The sequence below is a fragment of the Pyxicephalus adspersus genome, chromosome 3, assembly GCF_032062135.1.
Source record: "Pyxicephalus adspersus chromosome 3, UCB_Pads_2.0, whole genome shotgun sequence".
Lineage (NCBI taxonomy): Eukaryota > Metazoa > Chordata > Amphibia > Anura > Pyxicephalidae > Pyxicephalus > Pyxicephalus adspersus.
This window is the reverse complement of record NC_092860.1, coordinates 57,618,833-57,631,272: the sequence shown is the minus strand read 5'-3', so window position 1 is coordinate 57,631,272 and position 12,440 is coordinate 57,618,833. Positions and strand designations below refer to the sequence as shown.

The following is a 12,440-nucleotide window of genomic DNA, read 5'->3' as shown; positions in this document are numbered from 1 at the left end:
GACCACTTAATTATTATTCCTGAAGAAGCAGACTAGTTCTGTGAAATGTCAGATGAATAATCCTCAAGTCCCCTACAAGCTGTCTATTTATAACTTCATCATCATCTTTGGGGATTTTATTTTGACAATTAGGAGTTTCGGTGAAACAATAACGTTTCTGCCAATCAATGGCCAGTTAGTTGTTATTGTCTAATAGACAACTACTAATCTTGTATTTGTATTACGTTTTGCAAATATACATGCTATTTGCATTACATGCTTCAAAAGTCCGATTTGGAAATCAGTTTGTAACTTTGAGCATTATTGGGGAAGTGGCATACTATTATAAATCCTTGATTCCTTTGGGCTCCTCTCATTTAAATCAAAACTTGCTTCAACAAAATATTAGTTTAGGAGTGTGTAACTGGCTTATCTCATATTTTTTTATTTTTTTCCCCAAACCAGAATTGTTTGTTTTTCAATTAAATTGTACAAGTTAAATGTCACAATGGGGAAATTTTGAAATGTTTTAGAAAACTCTTTTTTGTTTTTATATCACAAAACCTTGGCATTTAAACAGGTGCGCATATAACTTTTTAAATCCAGTCAAAAAAAAAAAAAAAAAAAAAAAAAAAAAAAATATATATATATATATATATACACACACACACACACTTGTTAAAAAACAAATGCCCAAAAGCAGCTTTTGCTGAATTATCTTGACTCATAAGGTTTGTCCAGCGGGAGTCTTCTCTGTCTCTAGATGTCCTTAGTTCAATGGCCAGAGCCATTTGACCCACTTTCTCTGAGCCGAGGTGGTCCTGCACCCATCTCATTATGTAACTGGTAATGTTCACCCACCCTGGGGGTATACTGTGCACTTGGTCCTATACTTAAACCCCATATAGTGGTGACAGCAAGTGGATAACCAACTCTAACAACCATAGGGCTGCTTGAAGCCACAATTAGATAGTGTTAAGGCATGTACATGATCAAATAATAATGCATCTCATGACTTCACAGGTTAGGACTGCTTGCCCTGCTTTTTCTTCCTATGAGTATGTTCCTAGTACTGCTTTTTTCCTCTAAACACTAACTACCTCTAGATAAACTCATAGTAAAGTTTGTTCAAATTCAGCATACACTGGCAAAAAAATGGTAAAATATTCTATATATATATATATATATATATATATATATATATATATATATATATATATATATATATATATATATATATACATACACACACACACACACACAATTTTTTTTAAAGTTTACAATGCATTTACTTATCGTTAGCCTTCTGAGGAATAAACATCTACACTAATGACCATATATTATTAAGCACGCAGACTTTAGGATGATTGGTTTTATCGAGCCGACCATGATAAAACTTGTCAGTCTTTCAAAAGATAAATAACATCTTTGGAAGTATCAAAAGTACTTTAGAATCTTGAGCCTTACTTATTATTACAGGCCCAGAAGTAGTTGTACCAATGCAGTTCTTTAGGGGGCAATGGGCTTGAGTTGTGTCAATGCTTCTGATTTCAGTTTGAGATGCTTTCCAGATTATTCAGAATTCCAGGTGCACTTAACTTAATTTTGAATTCCAATCGACCCAAAGTTCCCAAAGAGAAGAAACTAGGAACTGTAAGCCTAATCAGTATTAGAATTAGAGCTTAGGCTGGGTCTACAGGGGTGGTTTTAAAAACGCATATAAAAGTTCATACTGCTTTTATATGCACTTTTACTAGAGTTTTGAAGCTTGCCCTTAAACCACTGGAAAACGCTATGCAGCGTTTTAGCCCACTTTCTTAGTGGTAGCATTCAGACACCTGTCTGGTGTGATAATGGATGGTTCGTAATTAAATCTTTAACACCCATAATGTGTGGACCTATATTGAAAGATGTAAACTGACATTTCTGTCAAGGTTCTAAACAAATCCAGCTTGCCCAGTTGGTGGGATGATCCTCTCCCTTTATTACCTTCTTTATCCTGGGCACAGACTGTATACACACTTATCCACATGCTTGTTTCAGGTGGGTGACAGACGTCAAAAGACAAACATTATATCCAAGCATTTAGCAATGGCAGCTTACAAATACTCCCAGTCGTAGGTCTACTTCTAAAATTACAAATCATCCTTGTGAATCAGTGCAAGTTATAGAAATTTACTCTTTGGTTGGGAATTGGGCTAAACAAACCAACATACTGCAAATTAGCCAAAAAAAAAATAAAAAAAATTAAAAGAAAAAACAGTTGCAGAGTTCATATAAAGAACAATATGAATGACTTGGTCATCATATAGCCTCAGATGCAATCTTGTTCAAAGTATTAAAGCCAGTGGGGCAGCACAGCAGCCAAGACAACCAATTCCCAGAGAAACTATAGGACTGAATTTCATGGACAATGTCCAATTATTTATTTTTTTAAGTTTTGTATAAAGCAGAGAAGGATTAAAACTACTATCAAATTAGTTTGTGCTATTTGCACCCCACAAAGGACATTATCCCTTATGAATCTGAAACGGGGCAAAAAAATCTTTCACCCTCCTTCTAAAAAAAATAAAAAAATATTTGTGTGTTACCTTTCCATATACTGTAAGCCATGAAAGTGCTTTTGCACATGCCAAAATGGCTTTAGAATCCACCTTATACAGAATTATTCTTCAGCGTTGCAAGTAAAAACCCCCATTGTTTTGACATGTTTATTTTACCTTGGATTGTATTTAGTTAAAATGGGATTAGGTAAAATATTATTCAAAGCATTTTTCCAATAAAATAGTATATTTATGGCTTACTTTGGCTTGCTTGTAAAAAGGCTTAGGAAATTTTAACAACCTGAAAAACTGAACAAATTTCAAGTTCCTACCTAGTGTACAATTTAGCTTCAGACAGGAAGGTGTTTGCAAAAATCATCACAGGTATAAAGAAAATACACTGGAAAAAAGGAATGGCTACCTAATGTAAAAAAAAGCAGAAATAAACATTGAAAAGTCAAAACAAAGGCTAATGCATAATACAGGGCAACACACAGAACTAACCAACTGGTAACACACACACACACCAAAAAGGATCCCTATTGCATGCCTAATACTAAAAGTCCAAAAAATTTGCAAACCTGTTTCCCTAGAACAGGGGGAGTGTTATTTAGTTAGAGAATGAGTTAGTATTTTTACAGATTCTCTGCTAAAAAGTGTTTTTGTTTTTTTTTTTAACTCTGACAGTCTATTGAAAACTAGATGCACCTACCTGCGTGGGACAAAAAATAACAACCCTTTTTGAACCCACACTAGAAAAAGTAATTAACACTACTAGTTGCTATGGGTAATATTGAATTAGGGAGTCAAAAATACAGTTCCATATATTCTTCACTGAGGGGTACTGGACAGCAGCAAATTATTGATAGCTCTGGGAACAACTTTGTTACCAAATTTATGGCCATCTAACTAAAAAGAAAACACCCGAGTACATTTGTCTGGCTACATTTTTGTTTTATTTGGAGAAAACGTCTAGTCTGAGTTTCCATTTTTATCTGTTTAGTGTATTTCAATTTCACGCTGCATAAAGATAAGTGCCACAGCAGGTGTCCTCCCTCAGTATTACAAGATAAGCAGCATCCCTGGTTAAAGCGGGCAGCCCTGAGGTACAAATGTACAAAACCGGAATTTAAAAAACCATTAAAAAAATATCATAAATAAATAAATAATGCAGCTTCTGTGCAAATGAGGGCTTATTGATTGCAGAACAAGCACCACAATAAGGACATTCCTCATTTACAGAATCATGCTCTCTGAGAACAGGTCATTGCTTGGAATACACTATGGTAAAAATACATAAGACAAAACAAGACAGTTCACATTTGGAAAATGTTAGAACAGAGAAATATAAAAAGAAACAACTAGTGGCTTCTAAACCCCCACATCAATGCAACTGCAATGATTTATAAAAACTGAAGCAAAAAGCACAATGATGCAGATGCCCTTATCACATTATGCTCCTTCAGGTTACAGAATGAAAGCAAACATGACCAACTGCTAAATTTAACCTTTGCTCCAATTTTAGTAAATCTGTACACAGAACCTAGAAGTAGATTATGAGAAGTGTGGTTTCTGCTATGCCCACGTCTTGCCTACGTTCAGGCTGGATGAAGGACATTAGCAGCCCACTCAGCAGAATGTTTATAAAATTGTTGTCAGGATTGGATGAGCAGTAAACTGTCAATTAGAAGGGGGCCCCAAACCTGATCTCTGTCAGTGTTGCAGAATGTCAGTAAACACCACCTCTTCCTGCAACACCCACAATGGAAGGGGAGAAGCATACCAACAATTCTCACGCACAGACTGCCAGGAAACATATCTCTTACACAGAGAACCGAGAGTACGTCACTGTAGGCACAGCGAACGCAAGACAGAAGAAAAAACTATCAGTGCAAAGAAAAAGAAAGCGAAGACAGATTGTACCAATACTATTGACAGAACTAATTTCCCGAACATAAAAAAAACAGAATATATACAACTACAACAACATTTAATTTAAAAAAAACAAAACAAAAATCAAAACAAAACAAAAAAAAAAAAAACAGTTTCATTCAGATAAAACAGAGGTCCTAGAATGGTTGATCTGGAGACAAGGCATTAAAAATAGAAAATAAAAAGTCCAACATGTGAGGTAAATATGATAAAATGTAGTAAGCTTGGACACAGCAAATGTTGCTGCTTCCCTCCCTGCTACTGTCCCCACCACATAAATACTAAGGAGTGGGGTGGATGAGGGCCACAGCATGCAAAACAGGCCAACCCAGAACCAGTCAAAAGAGGGACAGAACCCCAAAGCCTATTACACTGATGCTACATATGACAATAACGGTGATGTATCAGGATGAAGTATTGTAGACATGTCCCTGGTTATCCCCATTCCATGTAATTCCAAGTACAAAGTCCCAAAGAGGCAGATGTATCTGAACAGCAGCATGTCTGAGGTTCTGTCCCAGAGCAGTTGAGTTCTGAGAAATATGCCCAGGCCCTGAATGTTCCCAACCGTGCATTTGTGTGTTGTGTAACTGGTCCAAGATTAGGGAGGTTTAATGCCACCTCAGAAACAAGAGAGTGTGCTTTATTGCTTTCACACTCCACAACACATAAGATACAATCCAAGCCTGTAGCGCTCCCAAATTAAGCGTTTAAGGCAGAACGATTTTTTTTATTCTTTATATATTTAAGTCCAAAATAGAAAAAAAAAAATCTAAGTTAGCTTGACCACTTGAGGCATTTAGTCCATCATATTCAATTTTTTCTGTTATCCAATGCTAGTTTCATGGTCCTCTGGGTTTTCACACAGCCATCTGTGATATTCTCTCTTGGAGAGAATCAAGTAAGATACTGTGGTAGATTTTATGCCACCAGTTCAGCCTTCACATCTGGTTTCCATAGGGAGTCATCAAAGTCCATCCCTAAGGTGCTTTCCCCACTGGAGATGCTGCTGTCACTATTGGTCCGACTGGACTTTCTAGTAGGAAGCCCATGATATGGGGCCCTGGAGTCTCTCTGCGCCTTTCGGCGCATTCTCTTTTGATGCATTAGCAACTGCAAACGTTCCACTTTGCAGCGAGTGGCACGGTTTTCTGTTTGTCGTAAAGGGTCTCCTACAGATAAAACATAAAAAACATTAAATTAAATCTGGATGTATACTACAAGTTTCACAAAAACAAAATAGAAATCCTTTAGACAACACAGGTAATATAGGACTGAAAAATACTACCAAAAGGTAGAGCAAGAGGGGATATAAGAGGAGTAAAAAGGTGGGGGGTACACCAACTTTAAGAAAAGGACCTATAAATTATAGCCTTTCAGTGAAATAGTTAAACAGCCAGTGGATTATCAACTCCACACAGGCCCTGAATATTTTATCATGAAGCTTCTACAGCTTCCTGCTGTATAATGGGATCTGCTCACTCCTCCCACACTCAGTGGCTCTTTGTTCTCCAACACAAAACACAGAATAAAACTATCCAGATGCAAGCAGATCCTTCCCCCTTTCTACCCACACCCTCCCTGAAAAGGATGGGAGGTCCTACTGCCAGGGTCCGTAGTAGCCAACTATGACAGTTAATAATATATGAGAATGTGCAAGCCATTCTCCAGCACTAGACAGGTTTCCCAGAAACTACCACCATGTCTTCTAGGTAAAACACACTGTACCATAAAGTATGCAGCATATCCAGATATCATCCTACTTCTACACCCCGACAATCCCTTGTTGTGAAGCATATTCCTCCACCCTATTGATCAGACAGATTATAAACAAGCAGGAAATCAAATAAAAAGAATAGAAATGTATGCATCAAATACCAGCTATGGCTTTGTGCAAGTATTTTTTTTTTATGTTTAAATTTTATAAGCCTCTGCTTTGAAAAGAAATGGTAAGCAACACAGGCTTAATCCTACTAAAACACACCTACAGACTATGGGGTGAGAAGTGGCATTGTGAATTTTTTTTTATTTGTAAATAAAAAAAGCCTTTGTCTGGGCCACTACCTCTTCTTGCCCATCTAAAGCCAAGTAAACAAACATAAGCAGGGGCTCCCACCTCCACACACAAACAAGGCAACTCATTAAAGTACTAATCAAGATACAAGCCTTCTGTACTGAGCAACCAGTCTTAGCAGTCTCAAACAAGGCCACCAACAGCTCAAGGGACCACCTACACACCCGACTACACCACATATTTGAGTAGCACAGATTTACAGATTAACCTACAAATAATTTAGAAACTTTCTTGCAATCTTTTAGCAAGCAAGTTCTTTTACCTCCCCAGCGGTAGGCACGAGTGTGACTGAGTGGTAAACAAAAAAAAAAAAAAAAAAACACACAACACCTGCTGAAAGCAGTAACCCCAAGCCATACTCTGGGTAAAGTAAAAAGCAAACACCTGGTCCCATCGTTGACCTCCAGGGTCCTGCCATCCTCTGGCCGCGTCCTCTTCCTCAATCTGTCCCCCAGCGAGTGCGCTGATGTTCCCTGGGAGTTCCTGGTGACGTCAGCGTGTACAACCCCCGCTGGGGGCGCAGCGGGAATTTTAAATTATTTTATATTGCATTCAATACTAAATACCTGTATTGAATGCAATACACTGGATTTCTATGTCTAAAAGCAGCACATTGTCTTTCATGAAAAATTATTTTGCAGTATAAGTTTAATTTTTAATTAATTTATTATTTTGACATGATTTTGTGTTTCAAACTTTAATCTACTTGTATTATATTTTAAAATACATTTTCATGAAAAAAAATGTACCACTTTTAGACATATAAATCCAGACAGAAACGAACCGCCCAGGAGGTTAAATTGGAGTCTTGAGAAATGCCAAGATGTAATTGAAGAGCCATGCATGTCCCTGCAGACAAACAGTTGTTTCTGAAGCATTACAAAACACCACTTGCATTTAAGAGGTCTTTGTTTGTTTAAATACTTACCGATAGGCTTGTATTGGCGAGCTTGGGGCTTGGAATGTTCTAAAAGGTGACTGATCTGCGGTGCGACGTTGGTTGTTGGAGGAGAGGTAGCCTTAATGGTCTGTGTTTCAGATGGAAATTGAGAGTGGCAGCGGAGTGCAGCAAGCGAAGATGGTATGCCCTGGTAGTGGCGGGTGGCACTTAACAGGTCATTCAAAATCTGCAAGATTGTACCAATGTCCCTGCGTGGTCGCCCTGTACTGTCCTGACAGTGGGGATGCAGCGTGCCTATAGAAAACACAAAAAAAAAAAACAAAAAAAAAAAAAGTTAAAATGGCTACCATTTACACACATGTACACATTTTTTAGGGACCATCGCAAACAAATATATATACCCAACAACAACATTATGGGTATAATGTAGAACTATGGAACATACAGCAATGAAAACGTAGGAGTTGCTTTATTTGTAATGTACCCAGGATTTGATCAAACTGGTCCTAGTATGCATACACAGGTTTGACTATTTTGGATGCAGGTAAACCTATTATTGTTAACTGAATGAGCTAGTTAACCCAGTGATTAACTACAGCATAATGGGAGTATGATGTACACAGCATAAAACGGTTAACAGAAAATTATGTGGTAAAACTGCACTAAAAGCAAATGTGGCATATAACAAAACATTTTTCAGTGCAAATTAGAAAATGAAGTACCTGGGGCAACAAAAACAATGTATCATTCGGTAATCAGTCCTGATTTGTACTGCTTACACAAACATAAAATTACCTACCAAAGGAAATATTTAGGATATGCCAACTTGATCCAATGGCTTTAGCAATTTGAGTCATTAAAACAGAACAAATATGCCTAATTTCTGACTTTTCCTGATTTCCCTAGCTGTGTGACCATAGACAGACTGATACTATTATAATGTGGTAGGCAGTAATAGTGGCTTCTTAATTACTATGACTGCTGATTTTCAATACAATACAACTACTCAAAATCTTCTAGATCATGCAAACATGTAGGGCAAGTAAAGTTTATAAAGCCAATAATGTAAAAAAAAAAAAAAAAAAAGCTTATTTTCCAAATGCATATTTGCATAACAAATTGCAAAACAAATTATGTAGTGCAATAGATGCCTTGAAACAGGAATAAAAAGGTCTCCTGCCTGTACAGTTCCAGTTTAAACCATAGAGGGCAGTCCTTTCTGCATTGTCAATGTTGTAAAGTACGACCCCGTGTATTGTGTCTTCCAGTGTGTATCTGCAATATTTTGCAGTTGAGTCACTGTGGGGACTAACTCACAACATAAGCTTTATATACATTAAATATGTACAACACACTGTAAATAGGTGTTTGACTAAAATGAAAACACCACAAATCTATTAATTGCATGAGTAAGCCACATAAGCAGACAGGGATTTTGTTTTTAGGATGCATGTGTCAATAAGGTGGAAAAAAAGGGATAAATTAACTATTCTATATTTGAAAGGGTAATATCCCACTTACCAGAAAAAGTTCCTGAGAAAACACCAGGAGCATGGTTGACAAAGCTCTCTATTATGGCCCCAGGCTTTCGTGGTCGACCAGATGGCGTAGGGCTAGATGCTTCACTGCTCTGACTGTTGCTACTACACTCTACCTGTTAGAAGATGAAGAAAAAGGCTTTAGATGCCATAATCTTGATGTCAGACATTATTTGAAAATAAATAAATAAACTCCAAGTACACTTACCCCTGCACAGGGTGATACAGTTACACCCTCTCCACGTGGGTGGAAGATACTGTTGGTAAGGGAAGAGGTGTGGGTTGCATTGCAGTGAGTGGATGTAGCTGGTGCAGATACAGAAGGCTGGGAAGAACCCTGTGCACAGCCTGCCAGTCTAGAGAAAGAAGGTGCAGCACTTGTATGCAGGGTGCGAAAATGAGGTGCTGAGCTGTGTTCTGTCCCTCTGGTAAATAAGTGTCGATGCTGAAGGTGTGAGCCCCCTGCTTGCTGAGGAGCCAACTGCAGCTGTACAAACATCATGTGATCACCAACACGAAGGGCTAAAGTGAGAGGGGATCGTCCAGACAAGAAGTCATTCACCTAAGAATAAAGCAAATAACATATACTCGGTTAACCCAACTTCAGCATAGTGAAAGGTAAATACAAAATCACAGTTGGTATGACTTGTGTATTTATCACTTTATAATAAAGCAGCTTTTCAGAAAAACATTAACCTATGGATTTCATTCCCTGCCCCAGCAGAGCTCTTTATCTTTTGTCCCTTCCTTTGTGACTACACAAAGTCTCTTGCATGCTAGGGCCAATTTATGTATAAATCAGTTAACCTACTGGGACACCCAACACAAAAATCTATAGCCCACTGGTGTGAAATGTTGAAATGGAGAAGAGAATCCCTCCTGTATATTGGAGGACACTGGCAAATATTCTACATCTAGAGATAGTTTATGGCAACCTGCTAATCTATAGAGATCTCAAGATACGTAAAATGCACACAGAAAAAAGGAGCTACACAGCTACACAGGAGGCACCATCACGACTCAATCATACAGTCATGCATTCTGCTCCCCTCCCCCACGTCACGACTCCCCCCCAACCATCTCCACCCCCGCACTACTGGACAAAGAGCAGAACATTAACCCTGCAAGAGCTGGAGACAATACAAAGAGGCTGTCAATATGACAGGTACAAGATTTGCCATAGGCGTGAACAGAGATTTTATTACATATACACCGCTCATAGACGTATACACACAGCTACTCTCCCAGTTTTATCAGTCTGCTCTCTCTGACTCACCCCCTTCCAGCCCACGCCTGCAGGAACAGCTAAATATAGCAGAGTCCAGCAATCAGTCGGTAGAACAAGGCCAAGGGAGGGGGCAGGGGACACTCAGGTACAGAAATGGGAAGGATTTCTAGGGTGGGAAGCTAAAGCGAAGTCCAAAAAGACAAGTCAAAAGCTTTCCTAAAGCAAGCTATAAACTCAACACAGATGCCAATAGAAAACCCTGTAGATGAGCAGAAACAAACTGCTTAGGCTTCAATAAAATATATCCCAAAGCAGTAAAAAGTGTGTGACTTTAAGAAACTAAGTGACAGAACTACACAAGGGAGGCAAAAGGAAGAAAAGTCGCCACCTCCCAACACCATCCGATTAGCAACCAGTTTGTTTGTCTGTAGGTGAGGCATGATTTGCGTCAGAGGGTGCCTGACGACACCATACTGAATAATGTCACTTCCCTATTGCCCTCTCCCTCTTTTCTAGGTTTTCACCTGTGACTCGGTCAGACTCTCCAGGGCCTGCATCACAGACTGCTCCGGACGGGACATCTGGGACTGTGGGAAGACAATGAAGACATTATTCATTATACATGGCTTTGTCCCTGCACATCAGGACTGAAGGACATTTGATTTCTATATTTACCATGAGTCCTGCTTCAACGGAGGGAAGGAGTGTTAGCCTGCTCCCGTCTAAAACCCCCAAATCCTGAAGTTTTCCAGAGCTCAGAGGCCTGTAAGGTACAAAAAACTAAGAAATGAGACAAACATTCCAGAGGAAATATAACTTAGCACTATAATGAAGGCACACGGGAACACCACCTACTTAGGTTAACAGAGAGCGAAAAAAGGAGTGCAGCTTCACATTGGTGGCAATTAATGGGTTATGACTAGGCCACTTTGGGTGTGTGAGTGAGTGATAGCAGGGGGAAGGTGGGGTGAGAAGTTGTGATGATGTCATCACTGCTACAGCCAGCCTGAGAACTTACTGGAAGTGGGGGTAGCTGGGGCCATCCTGGGGAACACACAACACAGCATATCCTCTCTACGGAAAAGGAAATGCCTCTTTGTTAAACTCTCGTCACATTCATATTGTTATAGGGGAAGAATAGAAAAAGCACAGCGCCTAAAGATCATAGCAAAATGTGTAGCAAGGACAATGCAAGCTTCATATACAGTTCTATGAGCACAAGGACAATGGTAGCAACCTGGGCAGGGGAAAGCCTGACACTGATAAAAGTAGGAGTCTTCTCTGGATCTTCAGATCAATACAAGCAGCATGTTACACACACACACTAATATATATATATATTATATATCACACATACATACACACACACACAAAGAAGTCCCAGACAGGAGGCAGACACCGAGGAGGTTTTGTTGGACAGACTGGTCTCCCCAGGGGTGCAGAACAAAGGACCCCCCCCCCCCCAGGGATCCCTATGACACCCACGACACAGGCTAGATACCACACCAATAAAGCCTGTAGTAACACAACCAGATACCCCCACATTCCACTTCTAAACTCAAACCGTGCTCTGCCAACCATACCCACACAAGCTCCCCACCTGTCATCTCCGGCCTTAGTGTCACACTTACGTTTCCCGGTGCAGTAGGGTTAACCGCTCCTTGGGCACCTTAAGCCGCTGAGAAATAAGACGCTTCAGTCCGTCCACCGTCTCGTCAGCCGGCACGGAAAGTTCATAGCGGGTACCGGTGGTGCTCTGAACGTGTAAACACATAAGAGACTCCTCGTCTCCGTTGATAAAACCCCGGACATCAGGCTGTTCCTCCATCCGGTGTATTGGTCTCCAGCTCCGGCGAGCTCCGGCGTAACTCTAACACACAAAGTTACACGAGCTCTCGCTCCAGAGCTATACAGCTTGGCAACGCCTCTTTACCAATCCGAACGCATTCTCAACTACCCCACGTGGAGGTAACGTGACCCCTCCTTTGTGACGTTGGCCCAATCAATTTTCAACCCTGGAAAAAAAAAACTTAGTCTTGCCTTCTCAATGGCCGCGCCCACCTGACCATTCATAATAAATTGGATTTATAACAAAGAGACTAGAGACATAAGAACCGCTGGTGCTGCAACCTTGCATTTATTCTATTTCATCATGAATAGAATGGTAGAAGATCTACAAGCAATGTCACCTTATGACAAAGTAAATATCATTGGGGTGTAAAAATGAAGAGCAGGGTTATGTCTG

At 39.6% G+C, this 12,440-nt stretch overlaps 1 protein-coding gene across 1 annotated transcript; it reads right to left on the bottom strand.

Moving 5' to 3' along the window:
- Window positions 1-2,676: 2,676 nt before the first annotated feature.
- On the bottom strand, window positions 2,677-12,157 carry MIDN (midnolin). The gene is made up of 7 exons (XM_072404816.1): window positions 11,827-12,157; window positions 10,871-10,958; window positions 10,720-10,782; window positions 9,176-9,529; window positions 8,951-9,083; window positions 7,457-7,723; window positions 2,677-5,626 (listed from the first exon to the last, which is right to left on the bottom strand). The coding sequence occupies exons 1-7, from the start codon at window positions 12,021-12,023 to the stop codon at window positions 5,376-5,378; spliced, it is 1,353 nt and encodes a 450-aa protein (XP_072260917.1). The 5' UTR covers window positions 12,024-12,157; the 3' UTR covers window positions 2,677-5,375.
- Between the last annotated feature and the right edge of the window lie 283 nt (window positions 12,158-12,440).

Excerpts from the sequence above, each read along its gene's own strand:
- MIDN (XM_072404816.1), bottom strand. The coding sequence starts at position 12,023 with ATGGAGGAACAGCCTGATGTCCGGGGTTTTATCAACGGAGACGAGGAG. Across the intron at positions 9,084-9,175 it reads CTGTATCACCCTGTGCAGGG|GTAGAGTGTAGTAGCAACAG; the intron begins GTAAGTGTACTT and ends ATCTTCTAACAG. Across the intron at positions 5,627-7,456 it reads TCGCCAATACAAGCCTATCG|GAGACCCTTTACGACAAACA; the intron begins GTAAGTATTTAA and ends TTTTATCTGTAG.